Source organism: Rhipicephalus sanguineus, chromosome 3 (assembly GCF_013339695.2).
Source record: "Rhipicephalus sanguineus isolate Rsan-2018 chromosome 3, BIME_Rsan_1.4, whole genome shotgun sequence".
Lineage (NCBI taxonomy): Eukaryota > Metazoa > Arthropoda > Arachnida > Ixodida > Ixodidae > Rhipicephalus > Rhipicephalus sanguineus.
The window spans coordinates 172,012,207-172,035,459 of NC_051178.1; the positions used below are offsets into that span (position 1 = coordinate 172,012,207).

At 48.8% G+C, this 23,253-nt stretch overlaps 1 protein-coding gene across 1 annotated transcript in view; it reads left to right on the forward strand.

Annotated features, from left to right (window-relative positions):
• Positions 1–590: 590 nt before the first annotated feature.
• Positions 591–23,253, forward strand: part of LOC119386095 (uncharacterized) — an 82,987-nt gene continuing 60,324 nt past the window's right edge. Inside the window, exons 1-10 of the mRNA XM_049414219.1 lie at positions 591–829; positions 1,314–1,517; positions 2,052–2,153; positions 5,013–5,169; positions 7,856–8,016; positions 9,588–9,788; positions 12,046–12,147; positions 13,125–13,269; positions 14,966–15,048; positions 15,366–15,489. Coding sequence (XP_049270176.1) covers positions 668–829; positions 1,314–1,517; positions 2,052–2,153; positions 5,013–5,169; positions 7,856–8,016; positions 9,588–9,788; positions 12,046–12,147; positions 13,125–13,269; positions 14,966–15,048; positions 15,366–15,489 — 1,441 coding nt within the window. The 5' untranslated portion in view covers positions 591–667. The remainder of the gene's footprint in view (positions 830–1,313; positions 1,518–2,051; positions 2,154–5,012; positions 5,170–7,855; positions 8,017–9,587; positions 9,789–12,045; positions 12,148–13,124; positions 13,270–14,965; positions 15,049–15,365; positions 15,490–23,253) is intronic.

Genomic DNA, 23,253 nt, shown 5'->3' on the forward strand with positions numbered 1-23,253 from the left:
AAAGAAAAAAAAATGTGCTGCTTTTTTCGCTTTACATTGTGCACAAAACGGAGAATAAGCTCTCCTAATCTCGAAGCCTGTACTTTTGTGTATACGGCTACATATCTCAAAGTTTTGCGTACGAAATAGAGGGAGAGAGAGAGAGAAGCGTGAGAGACAGGGTGGGTGGGGGATCAACGAGAGGCTCGTACGGTATGCTACCCTGCACTGAGGGAAGGAATAAAAGGTGAAAAGAGATACAGAATGGAGGAGAGAGTTAAGGGATGCGCGCGCACACTTGCGGGAGCACATCAATTCTACAAGCGGCTGCCTGTGCACTTTAGGTACACCGGCAACGCCTTCGTTGCCTTCTGCGCCGTCAACGCACACGTCCAAGGTTCAAGAATATTGGCTGCAGAAAATGCTCTCCGTAGTCCAGTCGGTTTAGTGACATCTGGAGCGGGTATCGCCCTGTGTCATACCGAGCCCAACTGCATAGAACGTGCCTTGCGTACGGTTTTTTCTGGTGCCTCTCTCGAGTTTCAACTGACCCAAACCTAACACTACGTGTTTCTTGCAGGTGGCGGCGGTCGCAGCTGTGGCGCGTATAGCGTAGTGAGGTTGCTTGTGCGGGGGCGCGCGGCCCGGAGCCCCCCTCCCTCCAGGGGACCATGCCCTTGGGCGCACCATGGCGTCGGCCAGCGACGACCCGATCGCGTTCTGGCTGAAGCTGGGCGCGCTCGACAAGCTGGAGCAGGCGCTGCTCGACGGCTACGGGGACCAGCTTCGAGGGCGCTCCTCGCGCATCCCGCAGGTGGCCCGCTTCCTTAAGCAGGTGCCCGCCGTGCAGGTAGGTCTGCGATCGCCTCAAGTGCGTCACTATCTGTCAATAATGCACGGTTCTGGTATAGCTGGTACGTGGTCAGGGCAACTACAGCGCTGTAACACAGAACAAGAGAACACGCACACAACGCGTGTTCTCTTCTTTTATCCTGTCTTGTAGCACAGGTTGTCGTTACCATAAGGGGCACAGGGTTCTATATTCATGTGGGGGAGGAAGGGGGTGGATATAAGCGCAGTCCCCCCCCCCCTCCCTCCTTAGGCTGAGTTCGAAGAAAAGCAAGCTTTGCAATGGATACAAAAGGGGAAATGAAGCGATGGAGTGCTTCTCAATTGACTGCGAAGAAGATGGCTTTCTCCTTCTGGTTGTCTTAGGCTAATACATAAGAGACCCTTACGAATTTTCTTTTTTTTTTTTGCAGGAGTTCAATGCGTGAATGGGATGCAAGAGATGTTGATAAGGACCTTTCTTTAACCCTTCCCTCATCGCGCAGGCGCAGATGGAGGAGATGCACGAGGGCGCCATGCAGGGTCGCCTGGAGGAGGTGCGCAGCTTAGCCGAGGAGCGTCGCCAGTTGGCCTACTGCCGCGACCAGCAGGGCGCCAGTCCGCTGCACAAGGCCGTGCTCTTCCATCAGCGCCCCTTGGTCGCCTACTTCGTGCAGCATTTCCCCGCAGTCATGCACGCCAGGGACCACGTGAGTCATCGTTGAAACGCATTCCCGTTGAAGGTCAGCGAGATCAGGTCTGTGCTGTCAGCTGCGACTCATTCGAAAGCGGCGTTACCCCTATGTGAAGTATTGTGATATTACTTCGTCTAATCGCTCGCCATCATGACGGTATGGTGGATAATTTTCATGCTTTCTTACCTGACAAGCTCTCCATGCATATAGTCATCGCACCAACCTTTTCTTTAGTCTTTTGCTTTTTTTTTCCTTCTGCGTCAGATTTTAAAAGGAGTTTGATGTAAACTGTTACGCGCGTGCTTGCGCTACTGGCCTGTGCGATGAATCTTAGAAGACATGAGGGACACATCAAAGAAAGGATCCGCTTATTAAAGGTCATTTTTATAACAGTTATAGATACAGCGTTTGGCGCACAGATACGGAACGGGATATACCTCTTTGTTTCTTTTTTGCTTTAAGCTTCACTGCTATAGCAGGGACCATGCTCGGTACTTATAGCGTCGACAAGGTGAATATAAGGTACGTTGTTCTCTTCTGCATTTGCAGCAAGGCAGGACGCCGCTGCACTACGCTGCGGTTCTGCAGGACAAAGGAGAGATCTACCGGATGCTCAAGACGGCGGGATCCGACGAGAATGCCACCGACGTTGTGAGTGAACGCATTGATGGCGCGATTCTGTTGACGGCAGAGCAGTGAGTGCCTCGTGGCCGCCGCTCGGTCATTGGACACTGTGCGACCTCGAGCGCACTATAGTCGGTTACAATCACGGTTTCTTACACCGTCGTTACAATCTAACACTAAATTTCGCGCCTAGAACTTAAGCGCGCCTGCCATTCATTGATGCAGATGAGTCGTGGTTTCCGTTGTAACTATAAGTACTTTTATCGCTGCTAATGCAAATACTGGGCATGTTAACGTACGTTCGTCGTCTCCATTTACAATATTACGTTTCCCTGAGCAGTATATGCCTTCGTAAAAGCAACTCCCAACCAAAGGCGATAGAGAAGCGAAGCTTCGCGTCGATGAAGGCCGGATGGAGGTTGGAGTTGCAGTGAAGGGTTCAGTTGATGTAGTCTGGTATGTCTGATGCTTGGTGCGTTCCACTCCGTAAGTGTGAGACTGCGGGCCAGTTGTCGAATCTGCCTTGCAGCGTCTGTCCTTGAAAGCGGAATTGGGACAATGTTTGCTTCCTGGTGTGATGCGCGAGCAGCGTGATCGGCGGAATCATTTCCACTGACTCCACAGTGGCCAGGTAACCACTGGAAGTCAATATCGTGGCCTTTTTTAATTACGTGGTGGTGAAGTTTTACGGTTTCATACGTCAACTGTTCGTGGCATCCTCGTCGGAGAACGTTAATCGGAATGACGGACAGCGCGGCGTGTGATGTTTGCGGCACCGAAGAAGACATCGAACACCTGCTGTGCCACTGCCCTCGTTTTTCCTCGGAGCGACAAGTACTGTCCAACGCACTGCGGCGACTGGATGATAGGCCAATTTCCGTGCAGGTGCTACTACAGCACCGTCCACATCTCTCGGCGGCCCACAAGGCAGTGAAAGCACTCTTGTGTTTTTTGAGAACGACGGGCTTATGAGAACGCCTCTGACTTGTGGTGCAATCCCGCACGCTGTAGTGAATGCACTGCATCTCTTCTCTCTCTCTCTCTCTTATTTTTTTTTCTCTTTCCTCCCTTCTATTTCTCGTCTTTCTATTCCTCTTCCCCGACCCCCCAGTGTAGGGTAGCCAACCGGAAGTGTTTCTGGTTAACCTCCCTGCCTTCTCCTTTTTCTGTTTCCTTCCCTGAGCAGTAATGTCGGAATATTTGCTGAAATTTGCCAGAAAGTAAATTTTTTTTCCTATAACAGCGACATGAACATGTGTCTGTATGGGAAAATCACCTTCCTGAAATACGCGAAAGGTACTCGACGTCACGGAATCGAGCAAATGCAGTTGGACAGGGCATCTATTTATAAATATTTCTCTGGGTGTAACAGCCACGGCGTTGGGCGGAGCTTACATTTATTCTTAGGTTGTACTTGACTGCATGTACAAACGACACTGTACAAAGTAGTGCAAGCGAACAAAAGGGCATTTAGTGCACCCTTTTAACAGTAAGCCACCCAGCCGAATCTCAGCATGAGTGAACACGTGACGATGAGACGCCTTTGTTAAAATGCGAAAGTTCGACGCACGACTCCTGGATGCCGAGCTAGCAGTGTTCGCCGCTGTGTTCGCTCCTATGTCGTTCGCGGGTGTGCAATCGCGAATGGATGAAAGCGCATACGAAGGTACGGGACGGCGTCCGTCGGTAGATGCTGCACGGACCGACAACAAGCGTATTGCACTTGTTCACATTCGTGCCTTTACAAAACGGTATTTCTGTTTTTTTTTCTTCGTTTTATTCTTCTTTTGCAGCGCAGCTGTAGATGGCTGGGCGAAACCAAAAATTCGTCCCTCCTGCGTACGCAAAAACTAGTGCGTATGTGCTGCAGAAATTGGGCAAGCTCCACCACTCACCACTGGTCCGTCAAAAATGTGATCAGTTGCGAATGCGGAGCGAGTGCAAAAATAATAAAATAGAGGCTCGCCATTGGCTGCGCCGTCAGTGACGTCGTTCTCTCCGTAATAAACACGGAAACTTTTAATGGACCATCGAAATTAACCCTGTGAAAAAACACCAGGGCCGCACGTTTCAGGTTCGCTGGTACAGACTGCTTGGGCGATGAATTCTTAATGTAAACTCCGCCCACAGCCACCGTTGTCCCTTCCAGATAGAATTCGCTTATTCACCAGGCGTGAAGCACCTTTCGCGCATTTGAGGTAGGCGACATTCCCTTATAGACACATGTCTCGTGTCCCTGATTTTCGGCCGGAAACATGAACTTTCTGGCAAATTTCAACAAAGGTTCCGAGATCACTCCTCAGCCAAACGTAATATTTTAAGAAGAGACGACGAACCTTTAATATTACTCGTTGTTAGAACGGAACGACTCTCTATGCTCAGGTGAGTGACAGGCACGCAGCAGTTTTGGGAGTGGAGCTTGTACTTAGCTTTAGCACGCTTTAGCTTGTGACCGACTATGGATGAGAGGTACTATTGACCAAACAGCCAACAATAAGAAAATCCGATGAACACACGGGGAGCATGCATTAAGGCCATTGCCGTTTTTGATAAATCTATTCGGTCTATTTTGTCCGCTGTTGCTTGCGCCAGTAGTATTTTTGCCGCGTTGTAATTAGCACTGGCATGCATCCGTATATGTCTTACGAATTTTCTGCGGCTCCTGTAGTGAATCTGACGGGTGTTGGTCGTGACACAGAAAAATAAAAACAAAGCGTGTTAATAATACATGGCCAATGCTGTTGCCTTGTTGGTGAGACATACTAACAATAAACCGCTTGAAGGACGGGGACACAGCAAGAACACAACACGAGCGCCTGTGTTGTGTTCTTGCTATGTCCCTGCGCTTAAGTACTTTAGTGTTAATGAATGACAATGTTCACGCAGTACGGCCATACTCCGGACTTCTATCTCGACGCGCCCGGCGAGCTGACGCTGGAGCAGCTCAAGGAAGGCAACTCGTCTAGCCGCTCCAAGAAGGCCAAGCATCGAAGAAGGAAATCGGGAGACAACAGCACTGCCAGCGTTCGGGGCTACTCCGCCAGTGAGTGAATAGAAGCTCGCTCTTCGTGTTAATTGATTGATTCCTCGTAATCGATAATCGGTATAAGACGAAAGTGAACTGTGTCTTCACAGGAGTATACTTGATTGTTTATGTACATTGATGTAGGAGAGCTTGCACAATGTCTATTGGTGTTTGGCAGCTATAGCACCGTTTGACGTGGATGCACCCACGTTGACGCCTAGCGGCACATCTCCATCCCGACGAATAACGCCAAAGATCATGATTGAACCCTTGTGGTAGCTGAAGTAGTTAACATACACCTGGATACAGCATATGCTGAATCCCGCGCAAAGATGACATCAACAAGCACATAACACTGGTGCTCAATATGCGCTCATTCAAAGCGTCGTCATTTGAGGAGAGAAACGCCAAGGTCTGCGCTCCCCAGTCATAGGGTAACCTACGCCTGTGCTCATGGGTAAACCACACAGCGCTTCAGGAACGCGAGAGGCAGTGTTCGTAGCCTGAGCCGCAAACGCGGGAAGGCGTTCCGCTTCTCGCTGGCGTGTCTCTCGAAGCTAACGAAGCGCTCCCGGTCGGTGGTCGTTAGTGTCATGGTTCAGTACTTCACCTCACCGATTCCAGACGGTGACACCGCCGTCACTGGGAAAGGGAGGTGTGAGATATATAAGGCGCGTTTTTGAAGCCTTATGCGTGAGCGTCGGTAGCGCATGAGGTAAAGCACCCGGCACGGATCGTCGGGGACAGAGAGGCCATAAATCGGCTCCCAGATAATCCGAATCAACGAAACGTTTTCTTCTGGTTTGTCTATGTCGTCTGTTCGTGTGCATTTTACCGACGTCTCATCCGTGACGGAAATGTCACTGATGTCTCGGTGGACCCCAGCATAAAACACTTTCCCGTTAAAAAAAAAGAAAAAGTGGTGTCGAGAACCCTAGAAAGAGTATCGCGGTGCCTCGGAACCCAGTGAATATATTTTGAATACAGCTACCTTAAAAAACCACTTTCGGTATCGATATCGAGGGGGGCGGTTTGACAGTGACGTGTCAGCACAGCCTGACATTGGTCTAAGACGTAGATCTAAGTCACGTAGGTACAGCAACTCCTGACGTATACTAGCCGCAGCTGTTTTCAGCTTTACGGGGTGGACGTAAACAAAGATGAGAGAATTGTCGTCCAACTACTCCGACAGGGATTTTGGCGATTTGGTCCAAATGCAGGACGCAGTGCTCGTGAACCCCAACGAACTGGATTGACTTCTCATGATAATTTCCATTGCAACGGGGCTGCGTTGCATATGCTGGGCGATAAAACTTTCAAATCAAATTAAATTACTTCGTACGTGTTTCCTAGGTTCCTGTGTGTGTAGAGCATATCTGTGCTTTCAATGTGCCAGTGTATATCTGTACCCATAATGAAAGTTTTTGCACCTGACGCTTCTACGTTTAATCACCTTCTGCACTGCGGCGATATATATCGAGCAGATTAAGTTCAACAGACAAAAAGAGAGAAGAATCGGCACATTTCCTCGATGACTATGTCGTTTTGCTATCGATCACGTGTTCAGCGGTTTCATTTCCGGTCGCAATGGCTGCATTGTGGTGGGTGATCGAATACGAAATTCTCGTGTGCTCTGATTGTGAGGCCCAATTCACAGATATTGCCATGGATATTGCCGTATGATGTTTGCTGTTGCCAGGGCCACCTTCGGTGTATTAATATTCCCAGCATCACAAATGGTTGTTGCAAAGAGTTCCGACATAAGAACTCTCTTGAGAACACGGGGCGGTATACACAATGCCTTTCGTCGGTAAGTGCTCTTTATGACTGGTCAGCCAGCTTCTCCCTTCACTAAGCATTTTTTTTTGCACTCTTCACTAACCCTTCACTATAGCATTTTTTATAGCTCATAATTTTACATCAAACGCCATCAGTCCTTAATCATTATATTCAGCATGAGAATAGTTTCACTGTTTGGGGTACATCTGGGTCCATATTACCGAAAATGTTCATACCCTAAAATTATTCACGAGGGAAAAGGAAGTATTCGCATAAACGTTGTCGTGCGAATATTGTTCGCAAAAGCAGCTGCGAACCAATCGAAACGATAGGCATATTATCAACGACATGAGCCAGCCAATGACAAACACCACTTGCATAGAAATAACTCCTCCGATTCGGCCCCTCAGCTTTCCTATCTCGCATCCAAAATGTCTGGATAGGACCTCTTCCTTCGCATTTAAGTAGTTCTGTCATACGCGACCCTCCATGCTCTGCAAAAACCTGTGACACGAACGACTCTAATTGGTCTAGTAGCGCTTGGTCATTCGAAATTATGTGTGCGCGTGAACGAAAAGAGAAATGGAAGGAGAGAAAGAGAACGCCAGTCGCGCGAACAGTTGAAGGTGTACAACAAATCTACAAGCGGTCGCAGAGGCCTGTCGACTTCACGGTACGCTAGCAACGCTTTCTTTGCGTTCGCGCCATCGACGCACACGGCCGTGATTAAAGAATTTTGGCACCATAAAACGGTCTTGAGTCCAACCGATTCAGCTTTTTTTTTCCTTTGGATGGGGGAGGGGGTGGGGATATTCGGTATTTCTACTTGACATTGCATGTGTTATTGCCCTTCATCGACACGGTGTCTTCCATTTCAACAATGGCGCGCTTTTTAAAGTTCCGAATACCATTTTTGTTTCTACAGAGCCGGCGGGCCTGAAAGTACAGATCCGCGAAATCATCGGCCAAGGAAACCTAGAGGCCCTGGAAGAACTCGTCCTACACGGACACGGCGACCGGCTGCTGGGCGAGACAAGCCCCAACCCGGTCGTACAGGAGTTTCTGGACATCGTGCCTGGATACATAGTGAGAAATTGCACCTTCGCAATGGAAAGTTGTGGTCCGAAGACATCGGTTGCACTGGGGGTCGTTTCATAGATGAAGTGAACGAGAGCGCTGCCATTAAAGAGCCCCTAAACAACCTCTGAAAATACGAAGAACAAGCGCGTTATTTCTCCTGGCGTTTCCCGTCTTTTCGTCACGATTCGTGACGCCAACAGTGTGTTCACGTGACGCCATGAGGAAATAAGTTCTCGATTGTTCCATATACTAGAGATATCAGTTGTGAGTTGTCTCCTACCCCGCTTTGCCATGCAGTCGCACGCCCGCTCCGCCTTGTCTCGCACCACTATCGAGTGCGATCAAGCGATTTCACTTCTTTTTATGCGTTTTCGACTGCGCAAACGGAGATAACAGCGTGTAGTCGAAAAGCTCGAAATCCTGATAGGTTTACGCTTAGTGCTAACATTGTCCACGTGTTTTATGGATAAATAGAGGAGATAGTGCTTCTAGGAAGAGTAGTGAAGGCGAGAAGGAAACCACTCTCTCATCTTTGTACTCGTAGTGATGTAGGGGCCTTTTAAAATCGCGTCATAGAAAAGGGAAGCTGTCTTCAGACTACCGAACATGTTCGATGTTTTAAGTGTACAGTGGTGTCTCTTGAACTTACTTTAATAATTTAGTAATAGAGGTTAAAAAAACGGTATTTTGAGAAATCAAAGCTGAGTGGAATCAAAGCTGAGCCATCTCGGTGAACTGAGCCGAAATTTATCGAAATTTAAATGACAAAAAAGGGGTATGGGAACTAGCACTTCGCAGTATTTTTTAGGACGCGTTAGTTCGCTGCTGCACGCCTCGTGTTCTCATGACACGGGCTTTTTTTTTTTTAATCAGAAGAGAATACCTGCTTGGACTTGCGATTTGGGCGTTGGTCGGCGCTGCGTTAGGTGCAATAGTAATGTCTACAGCATCAGAGCTGCACCTCAGCTGAACGACCTGGTCCATGTCAGATAAAGCAATTCAAATTGACGCATTAGATGCTATGAATACGATGTGCTAACGTAATGTGCACATTACCATGACGTCCCAAACATTCTTCAATTATTGATGTTTCCCCTCATAAAGCAATGACCTTGATCAGGATTTCGCGTCACGGTATCTTTTTTAAAAGTTCAGTGATATCGGGCTTTTACGATAACGATGGGGCCGAATACGACATTGGAATTCACTTCGATTTTTTTTTTTTTGACCAGAATGGTGACACGACTTGGCAAGGTAGGTAGGTAAACAACTTTATTGATTCAAGAAAGAATCGTGTGAGGCGAGGGGGGGGGGGGGGGGCGCAAGGAGGCAGGACGATGATGGTCCCTCGGGCCGCTTAGATGGCCGGATATTTTGTGCTTCGGCGATCTCTCTGGCCGAGCCCACGGTCCGAAGCTGTAGCTCCGGTTGCGAGCTGCGCAGAGCAGCCTCGCATCGCTCCTGGTGTTCTGGCCGTTGCCACGAGGTCTTGGGTTTGTTCGGGCAATTCAGAAAAATGTGATTAGCAAGATGGTGCAACGCACGTGCTCTTACCCTCATCGACGACGCGCCCGCAGGAGCAGATCAGCGACGTGCACCGCGCCGTGGTTCGAGGCCGGCTGCGCGAGGTGCAGACGCTGATGAGCCACCGTTCTCTGTCGCTGGCGCGAGACTCGATGGGCGCCACGCCCATCCACAAGGCCGTCATGCACGGACACATGGACGTCGCCCAGCATCTGGCTGAGAACTTCCGCGACTCGCTCAGTGCCAAGGACATCGTGAGTGGCATCGCTATATAGCGCCTCAGAAGCAATATCCTGTCGCATGAGTGAGCCTGCCTGCCGCTCAGGCAATTAAACTAACCACTATACCTCTTTTCTACACGCGTTTTGATCGGCTGCCTATAAATGCATGAAATTTGCATAGCTTGATGCCAAGGTTCTGGAGACCAAATTTAAAGCAAGCGGGAGAGCTAGGTTAAATTACAGTGCATTTTATTTATTTATTTTATTTTATTTATTTACAGATACTGCATTCACCATTTGGTGATTTTAGCAGGGTGGTACATCAAGTTAGTTATTAATTCTAATTACAGCGTAAATAATTATCTAATTATTGTATAGTCGGTCATGCCATATTTCTTCATAAGCGTACTTCAACGCCCTACCTAAATTACATGCGATAGTTTTCTGCTGGCAGTGAGCATTCTTTCAAAGGCCAAAAAAAAATCTTGAAATTCCCGCCGAAACGCCCTACGTCCAACGTCTCGTTAAACACGGTACTACCCTCAACGTGTGTAGCAAAATATTTCCGCCAGAAGTGACATAAAAAGGATGTGCCCGCAAGAGGTACATTGTTGCCGTTATTAAAGAGCAGGCAACACAAATGCTTAATTCACCATGAGCCATAAATATGTGGTGTCTTCCTTCCCTCCTTCTCCCCAGCTGGTTCGAAAGAGAAGTTAAGAGTTGCACCTCGACACCGCCGTTGTCACTCCCCCTGAGGAAGGAATCGAGTTGATTCCGAAACGTCGGGAATTAAAACCCATTTTTTTGGTTGGAGCTTCTTGAAAGTCTTAAGTAGTGCACAGAAATGGCAGATGTAAGTCGCGTCTCTAGGTGAGGACGCCGTGTCGCAAAGGGATTCAATAAGCCAGTCTTGCGATTCTTCACTGCCGTAAACGCTCAGCCTTAGGATGTTGCGGATCCTGTCGTGTCGTTTCTTGTCCTAAGTACGGAACTGAAAAGAGGGCAGGAACAAAGGGACGAGACGTCGCGCTTACGTCGACACTGTTGTCCTCATAGTCTATTTTCTTTACTTATATGACCACTTTACTTACCAGCGCAGCTCTCAACTCTATGTAGGTCAGCTGAGACAAAATTCGTGGCATAGGCGTTATTTCGCACCGCAAGGTGGCACCACGGCTTGTAGCTCACGCTCCCCATGCTCACGGCTTTGGCTGAGTACAGAACAGAGACAAATGAAGGCAGGGAGAGACAGACAAAATCTAGACTATTGTGAACGCGCGTGTCTTTCTTTTGTTCTGTATTTAGTGCGTGAAGCAGCACAAACAGCGAAAAACATGCAGACCTCATTGCCTTGTTTTATCTGATTGTCTGATTATCGCAAATTATCTGATTATCACAAAAACTTCGCATTTAACATTCGGTACGTTCACTGCTATAGTACGGTCCGCATTATTAGGAACACCCATGTCCAGTAATGAAGCTGATATAACTGAAGCATATATTCAGCTTTACCTAGGAAAAAAAAAATAGTGCTCGATATTATCAATTGAAACCATTGACAAATCCAAAGTTATAGAGTCATTTTAAAGTAGAGCACATTTTGCTAATTTGAAGTAAAAGACGTACCGCTATAGTATAATCTAGCATCGGGTCCCAACGGTCATACATCGTTGACAGCGTGTACCATCTTTCCACACACCGGTTATACGCTCACCAAAGATGGTACATACCTCACAGCAAGCATCACAAGTCGAAACCACGCCGTCATATTACAAATGGACGAACACGGGAACAAAGAACGCGTTATAGATAACCCTACCGTACCGTCTTGCATTTAAAAAAACAACAGCGTATTTGCGCCTAAAAACATTTGTCGCTGCAGTTTTATGTCGCATGCTGAAGATATATATGTACGGCAGGCGTGCTTTGTTGTTAGCATGGCTGGGGTTGTGTTCCTATACACACCCGCAGGGGCACTATTGTTGCTGTCATTCAAGAACATAATTTGAGCTTAACGACACTCTATTTTGGGCCATTTGGTGAATAGCTACTTGAAAGACGTGGCGCAAGGTTACAAACGAGGAGAGAAAAAAAAAAGAAGGGATAGAAAATAAAATTACTTTTGAGTTGGAGTTCCTTCTGTCTCTTCTTTTTTCTTATTTGCGTCCTATATGGCGCCCCGTCTTTCAAGTAAAATTTTAGCTGTAGCTAGCTTTCGCGTAAAGTTTATAGTGAAGAATCCTAAGTGCGACACCTCTGCGTTCACTGACTCCTTTTCTCCCACCAGGAGGGACGAACACCTCTTCATTACGCGGCCGCCCTCAGAGACGGTCGGAAGATGTACAACATGCTCATTGCAGCCGGCTCCCCGACGACAATCGTAGATAGCGTGAGTATAGTGACAAAACAAAAACCACGCTGTACATTCGTCAAAGAGCCGTCATGTTGCGCCATGTTTTTTTTTTTTTTGCCAGAGACTCGAGAGCGTCTGAAACTCTGCAATAATAATATTTATTGAGGGGAAGAGCGTGACACGAATTTCACAATTCCGAAGAAAAAAAAATAAACTCAGTTTAAATGGGTGACGAACCAGTGCCTGCTGTCAATAACAATATGATACGCATTTGATTTGTGAATCGCCTACCGACGTATGTTGGTGATCATCCCTAACTTCAACCCTAAGCTTTTAATACGAGGGAGTATAGCCTATCCGGAAGGAGTTTTAGAGTTACGAAGTACCGCTACACCGGATACCTACATTGCAGTATAAACGCCCGTAGCATCGTCCCATGAATCTCTCTTCAACCACGACGTGTTTGATGCCTTCTTATGTTGCGACATTGCTCTTGTAGAATTATAAAGAAAATGAGGTGACTATACTTACGAACGCTATTGTTAAAACCACTACACCTGCATATAGGTGGAACATTGCTACAAGATGCCAGCATTTCTTCCACGCACCCACGTGCATCCGGTGTTCCAGGGTTCTGTCTAATGTAATACGTACGTTTGCGGGCAAACTAAAGCTCCCTCATCGCTTCATAGCAACCTTGACATATGGGCTTTTTTGTCAAATATGCATATGTTACGCAAAATGAGCACATGAAGTCTTTTAAGCAGAGATTCTGTGTGCGACCAATCCCTTAGCGTTAGGCGAGTGCTTTATCAACGCAATACACCTGTCATACGATTTCAGTAATGGTTAAAAGTTTCTCCGAAATCGTTTCCATCATGTGGTTTTTTTGTCGTAAAATCACGATCTGTTGCCAAATGCATTAAATCGCCAGGTAAAGCGCTACTACTCAAGTCTCGCACAGCCGCCCCGGATTAACCTGCGCGAATCTATTGCTCTCCTGTCGTGCGCAGAAAGGCAAGACAGCCGACTACTACCTGCAGTATCCCGAGAAGCTGGGGCTCGAACAAATCATCAAACGGAATCAGCTGGCCAACGCGACCCACCTCGGCAATACCGTCAGCAGGCTCAAAGCGCTCGCGCCCCCCTCTATCCAGAGTAAGCACGTTCCGTACTTGTCACTTCCGTTTCCAAAGCGTTTGCGCCTTTCGTCCTCTGCAAGCGAGATTCGTCATCTTACGAGCAGCGTGCACTTTGCTTGTTCGTACGTTATGTACAAGGGACCGGCAACCAATTTTGTGGTACCTGTTTTCTTTAGTGCAGGGATCTCAAACTCGTCTCAGTTAGCGGGCTGTGTTCACTACATTTAATCCTGCAAGGGCCGGGAGAGCGAACGTCGGAGCGGGGGAAAGGGGGGGGGGGGGTAAAACAAAATGTCAGCGACAACAGGCCGTTCCCATATCTCATCATATATGGGTCATGTCTGAAAGGGATAGGAATTTAACGTCAGCATTCGAGAAACATACCGATCTACAGAATGGACGAAGATCTAGACGCCGATTCGCCGATTCTAATAATAATATCTGGGGTTTTAAGGGACAAAACCACGACATGATTATCAGGCACGCCCTAAAGGGGGGGTCACGCATATCTACAACGTCTCAGAGGGCGTTGTAGCGGCACCCAGGAAGCCTTCGTTCAAAAGAGTTGTCGACGCGGTGCTCATGTGCACGTGGTTTTGTGTGCTCACGTAGCCAGCTATGTTTACATAAAAATCACTCTGGGTCCCGCCTTCCTCGGCGCTCTCTGAAACCGAAACTGCGTCTGCATGGGCCCTATAAAACCGTCTGCAAGTAATGAACAGTCGCGCTCTCGAGCAAACTAGCTTTCCAGCTGTGATAAGTGGGTCGTTAACTGCTTATTGCAACAGAAAAAACATGATGCAAATTTCGTTGTCAGTGCTTCTTTGAGAATCGTCCGGAAGCGCACCATTTGATGTGATCTACAATTTACATAGGCAGGGTACTGTTATTGGACAATGGGGAGCTTCCGTTGCACCGCTTCGCTTTCTCATCCCATGTCCTTACCTGACAACCGGCAAAAAAGACTTCGGCAAGTTCAGCAATGTAAATCACCGAGGCTCGATGAGCTAGAGCAGTAAGGAAACGTCGTATGAACGTGCTCGCCGCCATGTGGTGGAAGTGCTTCAGGCCTAAAGGCAGCAAGTGCAGTATTCAATTGACTTCTACTCGATACTAAATGTTGCCTTGTTCCTCTGGCTCGCTGTCTTAACTGCGACCTGTACAGCTAGTTTTGTCTAAGACCTCTACAGCTTTGCCGTTACAGGCCGTCGTACCGCGCCTTAGGCAATGGCTGTAACGAGGGCTTGTTTTTTATGTTACAGCCATAAAAACTGCGTCGTTTCTCATTGGCTCTAGGGATCCAGCAGCTACCTTAATTTCTTCTATTATATTTTAAACCCATTTTATATACTGAAAGGCAGCAACGCTGTGGTGAATGGGCTGTCTTTAAAAAATTATTGAGCATGACTTTGCAATACGTTTCCAAAGAAAATCAGCTCGGCGCAGCGGACAGTTAATTATAAATACGACGCAATTTTGATAACTGACGTTATTTTTGGGCTGGAAGTGGTAGTGCTATTACCTTAACTCGTAAATGCCGCTGTTGGTATGACAAGTAAACTAGTTTGCGTGTTAATAAGTGGGAAGTAAACAAAAAGAAAAGGAACAAAAAAAAAACCGTTCCGGGTAAGACTGGCACAGAAAAATGAAAATAAAAAGAAAGCTCATAGAATTTTTTTTAAAGAAATAATCTTGATCTCTTTTTCCTTCAGAGACCATTGTAAACATGCACGAGAGGTACCATCATTCCAACGGCGCTTTGAACGGCAGCCACGAAAGCTCACGTGAACGGCGATGACGGGGTAAGTTTTATTTCTAGGAATGTTTTGCGTGGTTCAGACGTCAATGTCAAAATTTTATGTATGTGTCATAAAGCTTTCATAATGCCTGCGCAAACGTTTTCAGCAAACGTTTTTCAGCAAATGTTTTTCGGGGGGGGGGGGTCACTTCGATAGACTGAGAAGGAAAAGATGGCTTTAGCCTTCAAAACCTATTAGGCGAATACATAAGGGACCACGTGATTTTTTCGTCATGATTCACATTCGCAAATCGTTCTAAAGTACATACTGCGGAGAAAATATTTTTTCCCGCTGTCTGTTTTTTTTTCGCCAGAACCAGTCGGAAAGCTCCCAAGACATGGCCGAGGACAAAGCTGCCCATCTAGCCAGTCAACCAGAATCGCTAAAGAAAGTCATGATGCGGACGAAACCCATTTTACCTCCGGTCATATTGCCACGTAAGGAGATTTGTTTATATTTTTTTAGGCGTAGCTGAACGGTGCGTAGAGTGCAGCATATTGACACGCGCACTTGCTTTTTTTTTTTAATGCTGACGGGTTTCGCCGGCTAACAATGTTACACATATCGCTCCGCGCAAGCAGCGCGCCTTGTATATCGGAGGCTATTGGAATGTTATCGATGGGTCACATTGGCCGCGCATCACGAATAGCCATGTGCATTCTGGAACTTGCGCGACCACCACCGATTACGCTGGAATGTGCGGTGACGCATGCGCATACAAGCCGACGCGTTTCAACCGAGGATGACGACCGCGGATGGTGCTCTGCGACTGTTTCAATTGCGCTCTTGGGCGCAATTTCGCCCGATGAAGAGTTCAAACTCAAGCAGTTTGTCCGCTGGATCCTTCACCGCCAGATCCACGTGACAATATATAGCCGAACCGTGCATTCTATAATTGTTTCACTAACACTCAATGGATAGATGTAGCTAAGGGCTTACAATCCGCTCCGTCGAATTCACACGTGTTCTCAGCTATATTGAGCCGCTAAGCAGAAGCATGAGTGCGCATGTTTTTTTGTTGTCGCTGCCTCAATAACTGACTCACACCCAGTTATATATCGTGCGCGCTACGCTAGCACCAGCAGTAGCCAGCAGAGCTTATTCTCGCATAGTGTCGTTGAGTGGAAAACAGGAACGAAGTATCTGTGTTCCTTTTCGGGACGCACAGGAACACAGATACTGGCGGACGACCCCCTTTTAAAGATGCAACTTCAACGGGATTGTTGCGTTGCAGTACTTTTGCAAAGCATTGCGTTGCTTATCGGACCCTTCTATAATATTTGCTAAGGTTACGCTTAAAAACCCATTTGTGTGGTCGTCTTTCTTCTCTTTCTGCGGTGGGGAAGTTGAATAATGACGGGGTGCTTTAGGAACTCCTGTACTGCAGCATTATTCCGTGTGGACTGATAGCAACGTTAGTGCTGCGCGCCATTAGTGCTGTATATTAGCAGAATGATTACATATACACTGAGCTACGGCATACGTTGCACCTACTGTTTGAATTTCAATGTTCCTATTGAAGTCTTTTGGCGGTTCATCCAGTCACATCTACTTGCTGTGGAGAATTTTGCCAGCGCAGCGGCGCTCGCCGTCGTACATGAAACTCCGCCCTTTTGCATAATCTGATGCCGCTTGCCTCTGTTTCTTTGGGCTCCCTGTTGGCAACCTTTTTATTTGGTGCTGCTACTTTTTCTTCTGCTCTATTCCTCAAGCAACGCTTTAAGTGGTGTACTTCGAAGTTTTATTTTGAAAATTACGAATTCCACTAATTACTCTAAATATTCTTTCCTTTGGGGCTGCTTCACAGGGGTAGTTACAGGAACGTCTGCGGGAGCTCTGCAGATCCCAGGGTGACACAAGGAGATTACACTGTTAATGCATTGATCTTCGGTACTTAAAAAAAAACAATAATTTTTTGATCATGTATTAGCAATAATTTTTATTCATAAAAATTATATATATATATATATATATATATATATATATATATATATATATATATATATATATATATATATATATATATATATTTGTGTCACTAAAATTACTATATTCTATTTCTAAAACAAAATGTGAATATTCTCTTCTCCTGCCTTTGCCTTAAGTTTTCGTGTAAATTAAGCGCCGGTCTCTTGGCCAATTCCCCATAGTGGGTAGGAGCCAGTTCTAAGAACAAGCAAGCAAGCAAGGTGTGGATGAAAATGACGTTCGTGTAAGTGCTCGTGGCGGAATCACCGTTGCTCGAGCCCAGCATTACACTCTTGATCCGCCGTTCAGCTCTCCAGAATATTCCTTGTGTACGCGATTCCTTCGGCGACCTCTTACGTTATAATGTACCCTTACGCTTCGACCGAGTTTATCGGGGGCTCTCCAAGTCCATCCGGCAATGAGACCGGGCAACCGTCGTGGTACGGCGAAGGAGTCTTTCCCGCGCCTTCGCCGTCGATGCCCTCGTGCCTGATCGCTCCTTCTCCATCGCCGCTCACCCCCGTGTTCTCGTCGCCGAGCCCTCCGTGGCCTGCCTTCACGCCGAGCCTCACTCCGAGCCCGAACCCCACGGAGCCTTTCCCTTACCCGACGCCTCCGTACCCGATGATTGCCCCTTCGCCACAGCCCTACATGCCTATGGCAGCGCCGCTGCCGTTCGCCAACGCGGTGCCGTATCCCATTGTGCCGCCGCTCCCAACAATGCACGACGCCAACATGAGAAAGTGGGATCGCGAGTCGCGTCAGGACTCGGTCCCGGATACGCGCCTTCAGTCGCGCAGGAAAAGAAGCAAGGGCAGAGACAGAAGCCGGCGTCGTCGCAAGTCGCCGCCATCGGCTACGAAACTTCCGGCCCGACGACAGCGCCGAGACTCGGACGCAACGCCCTCGTCGACGTCCATCGGCAAGCTGCTCACCGAGCTCGCAGCCCTCGACAGAGCCACGAGCGCGAACACAGCATCGGCACCGCCAATACCGCGCAGCGTCAGGCCCCGGGCGCTCGTCTTACCAAGTTACGGCCTGAACAGCCTGAGCGGAGCGAGCTTTTTCCGTGTGCCTCGCAATCGGCGCCCTCGCGCCAGGGACGCCCTCGATAACAGTGGCTGGGACGTGTGCGCGCTGAACGCCTGCGTCCCCGTGGTGCTAATCGTGACTTGCGTGCTGTTGATACTGCTCGGCACTGCCAACAGACTGCTCCAGACGGTTTCCGACGAGTTTCCCATCGCCAATGCGAGAGCCGTGAATCGTCCTGCAGTCGGTCGTGGACCAAGCGTAAGTGGCGCCTCCGCCCGCGCATCCGCAGTGCAAGCGGTCTCCGTGTCGCCACCGGCGTCGAGCCTAGCACCGCCGGGAGATTGTGCCACGGACTCGTGCCTCTGGGAAGGCCAGTACCTCCTTGGAAAGATAGACTACAAAATTCCGCCCTGTCAGGATTTCTACGCGCACGTGTGCTCAGACAACTGGTTTAAGGACGCCAGAAACTTCAACTCTCACCCGTTCGCTTACAGGGCGTCGTCGGCCGTCATGTTGGACCTGTGGAGGTTACTCCAAAGGCAGCCCGTCAACGAGAGTACGTTCGCAAGCCACGCTGCGCTGATCTTGCGTCGCTGCATTCCGGAACCCAGTAACGGTGCACCCGACTGGAGCGTCCTGCGTCAGATACTCGGCGACCTCGGCATAGCTGAGTGGCCCTACGTCGACACGTTACCGAGTACGGACATCCACAACATCGCGATGGTGGCTGACAAGATGCTCGGCTTGTCGACCGTCGTCCGCATCTTCTTGAAGGAGCGACCAGCGGACCACGAGATTTTGCTACACCTCGACTCGCCTCCCATACTTTTGCGAAGGCACGAAGACATTTTTCCAGGCGAGGACACCAAGTCGTACGAAGGCTTTGTAGCCAGGGTTCTGTCACTACTAAAGCCGAACAGCTCGTACACGGGCAACCTGGTCCTAGAAATCGTGCGCCTAGAGCAGAGGCTGAGCGACGCGGCCGCCCATTCCGCGCGCAGCGTGCCCGTGCTCCACGTCGTGCGCCCGATCATGCAGGTGCGGTCGTACCCTCACTGGAACTGGAACCTGTACTTTTTGTACTTTCTTCGGGACAACGACGGTCGGCACTCCAACACCAAGATCGTCCTGCTCGACGCCGTTTACTTCGAGCGGCTTTCGAGCATCCTGTCTCAGGCGACCTCGAGAATGCTCGCCAATTACATCGGATACAAGCTCCTCGTGCATCTGTCGCCGCTGATTGCCTTCCAAGTCCGCCGAGTTCATGATCCCACTGAGCCACCAGTACAACTCGGCCGGCGGCGTTCCAGCACGCACGGAGGCGTGCATGTACCTTGTGGAGCGACTGTACCCCCACGGCACGAGGGTGCTAGCTTGGTCCATGGTCCTTCATAAGATTCCGGGTCTCGTTTCCGGAAACCTTATCGAAGACCTGCGTCAGCTGGAAGAGCTCGCTCGCTTCGAGATGAGGCAGAGTGCCGCCACGGCGCCCTGGTTAGCGCAGGACGAAGCCGACGTGGCCGTTCTCAAGATTGATCGACTGCAGACTGTGTTGGTTCCATCATACCGCGACTTGGAGCTTCACTACCCGCTCCTTGATCAGCCCGAGGTACTGCTGTCTCCCGACAAATATATGCCAGTGCTCGAGACGTACTACAACCTCGTGCGCACGCTGAGAGCCCATTACTGGTCGACGTCGAACCTGACGTGGTTCGGCGAGCCGCTGCTGCCGTCGGAGAGCGCGTTCAGGGCGGGCTTCTCGTACGATCCGAGCCGCAACAGGCTGACCCTGTCGCCCGCCACCGTTGCGTTCGTGGCTGGCATGTCACGCAGCATCGACCACAACGTCGTGCCATTCTTCTTGGGGCAGCTGCTGCGCGGCATGTTCTCGGTCATGGACGTGCGCGGAAGCACGGTGGATGCTGAGGGCGATTTCCGCGGCTGGTGGTCTTCGACGTCCGAGGACCGCTTCCTGGGTCGGGCCAGATGCTTGCAGGCAAGGCCACTGTGTATATATTAAATATGAGAACAGCTACAGCCGCGCGCTATTAAGGCTGATTGACCTGAGCAAGAATCGTTTGCTGGAGCTTAGCTAACCGAGATTCTCCTCCCGTTTCTTCAAAGCTCAGCTCAGCTAGCCCACCTGTTCTTTCGTTCGTTCTGTCCTTGTGTCTTTATACGCTGCAATTCGTCAAGAACCCAGGCGTTACCCTTTATTATCAATTGCCTTGTTGAAATTTCACAGCGACAGCAGCTGCGTGCTGAAAACAGTTAGGCCTACACCCCCCCCCCCCCCCCAAACACACACACACAATTTTTTTTTTTGGCTAAGGAAGGCTTGCGTCAAACCAATAAATTAAAATGTACCAAAACGTAGCCAAACAAGTACGCAGTGTTGAAAACGTTCTGAATATAACGCTTCATGGTACTGCGCTTCGCGTAATTTAGAAAGGCACTGCTTCTCTGCTGTGATGTCTCACTCTTTTACGCTTGTTAATATATAAGTTCTACTTTTCTTCTTACTCTTATTCTATTTTCCTTCTTAGTCATATGCGAGTATTGCGTTCGATAGATCGCGCTAGGCGCATTAAATTTATAGGCGCACGGCGATCTGACCTCCCCCGGCTGCAGGGCAGCTTCGGCGCCGCCGCCCGGCACTTCGTCCAAGACGGTCTGGCCGCCTCGGTCTTCCTCGAGGAGAACGTGATGGACGGCGCCGTGTTGCGGCCACTGCACAACGTCTTCTCTCGCGTCGTCAAGAAGCGCGGAGACGAGAGCGCCGCCATCGCTGGCCAGCCGCGCGACCTGACGCTCAAGCGGCTCTTCTTCGTCAACTGGGCCAGCACGCTGTGCGAGCCCCCGGCGTCGCACGCGGCCGACGCGTCACGCCGAAGACTGCGCTACAAGATCGGCGTTCCCGCGAGGATGCGCGTCAACGTGGCGCTCTCGCGGTTCCTGCCGTTCGCCGAAGCGTTCAACTGTCCGTCCGGTTCGAGGATGAACCCGGTCAGGTCGTGCTCCTTCTGGTGACGACCTCGACTTTGCTGTCCCAACGAAACGCTATAAGCTCGGCCCAACTAGACTCTGCTGTACGCCAGAGCTGTAGGCAAATAGATGAATTTGGTGTTTGAATATTCGCTCGATATTTCGTGTAATGGCGTTATTTTGATGTCGTTAGCTCGCTTTGACGTGGCCTCTCAAGAGGCGAGGAATGAGACTAAAGTGAGGTCACTATTCAGCGTCGTATTGTACGCGTCTGCAGCTCGTGATGTCCAGCACGGGTGCATGTGACGCTGTACTCTGACGCGGCCCAACGATTCATTCCACTTTTCGCCATTTATGGCGCTGTTTGTTTAGATTTGTCGCTTATCTACATTGTCATGTTTGGGTAGCCCAATATGTATGCCTATAGGCGCAAAGTATGAATAAAAGCCTTTAAAGCGAAGCCTCCGCTTCGTCTTACCGCCCTTGCGGGTCTTGGTTGCTCGTCTCTTGCCGATTATATCGATAGCTGGGGTTCTAGGTTTGTATTAGCTGACTGCAGTCTGCCATACAGAGCCATGGAGGCTGCAACAAAAGCAGCTGGGAGCGGAGAAGACAACTAAGTGAAACTAAGACATGCACTGGGAGGTGTGCTGGGCTGTTTAGAGGTTAGTTCGGTCGTTAGTTTTTGTGGCTTGACGTCCCGAAGCGACTCGGTCTATAAAATACGCTGACGTGGAGGTCTCTGGATAATTTCGACGACCTGCGGTTCTTTAACGTGCGCTGAAATCGCATGGTGCTGGGGCCTCTAGCGTTTCGCCTCCATCGAAATGCGACCGTCGGGACTGCATTTTGCCGCGGCCGTCAAAATTTGTGCGATAAAAATTTTGTTTGGCTGTATTGCGGTGCGATATTCATTAGTTCACGCTTTCGTGCTCTTATTACGTGAAATGTTTGTTTCTGGCAAAAATCTACGTCTACTATCTGGCTTGCGGGGTATATTTAGTCAATTGGTGAATTCTCGTGTGCCACGGGTAACAGCGTACATTCCCTGAAATTTTGCCTTAATAAGAGCTAGAGCTATACGTGGCCTAATATTTCGACGAATGGCTGTGTAACAGCGCTCCGCCTCTGAAATAAAAGCGTAACGAAGAATGGTGGTGCGCGTGCAACTTTCTGGTGAGTTGGCAAGGCGGCCGCATCTCGATGGAAGCGGAATGGGGAAGCACCCGTGTACTTAGATTCAGCTGCGCGTTAAAGAACCCAACGTTGTCCATATTAGTGTGGAGCTTCCCTGCTACGGCATGCCTCATAACCATACCGTCCTTTTGGGCACTTTAAAAGGCCAGCACTTATTGACCGACAAGGCCGTTATGTAGTACACGCTGCAGCCTCTTATTGCCAGATCTTTCGCAACATTGCGGTTGGCCTTAAACACGCTCGCGACCACGTAGTGTCATTTGGTTTGCTTTACGTGTGACATGTATGTACATGAGATGTTGAAGGATACATTAAGGGTTGAATGGAATGTGAGAGGAAACGTTGTCCTGTATTCAATGTATGAAGGAAGTAGACGCTAATGCAAGGTACCAAGAACTTAAGAAGAAGAAGCGTATGCATTAACTTCAATGACCGAGAAAATATTCCCGGTGCGTTTCTAATAAAGACTCTGTTCAAGTTATTTAACTTGAAATTATTGCATTAAATACTTGAAGTCCAAGTTGCTCAAGTCGTTCAACTTGATGTATTAACGCAACGACGTTATTAACGCAACACTTCGCTGGCTCTGCGTAAACCCGCGTCATTATGCATTCAAGCACATTTCAACGCCTGCTTTTGAGCTGCATGATTTTTATCGTTTACTCGTTCATGCGGTCGATAATCTTGCGTTTGTTAATTTTAGATCGCCGTTGTTGATCTGCTGTATAATAGCGATTCGCGGGAGGGGTCAGGTACAGATTGAGAAGCGCCTCGAGGACTGATTGCGACGTCGATCGAGCAAAAGTACTAACTAAACGTTAGTGTCAACCTCGAAATAGAAGAAGAAAGACGTCTCAACCCTGCCCTGATTTAATTTAAGAGGCCCTTTTCGGCACAAAACCACTTCTATGTAAGAAATAAATACACACCTGTAGGCTGGCTTTCCTGTACGCTCTTAATCAGGTCCCGCTTAAAGTGCTAGATACAGCCAAGAAACCGGACATTTTTCGTCTGGTTTC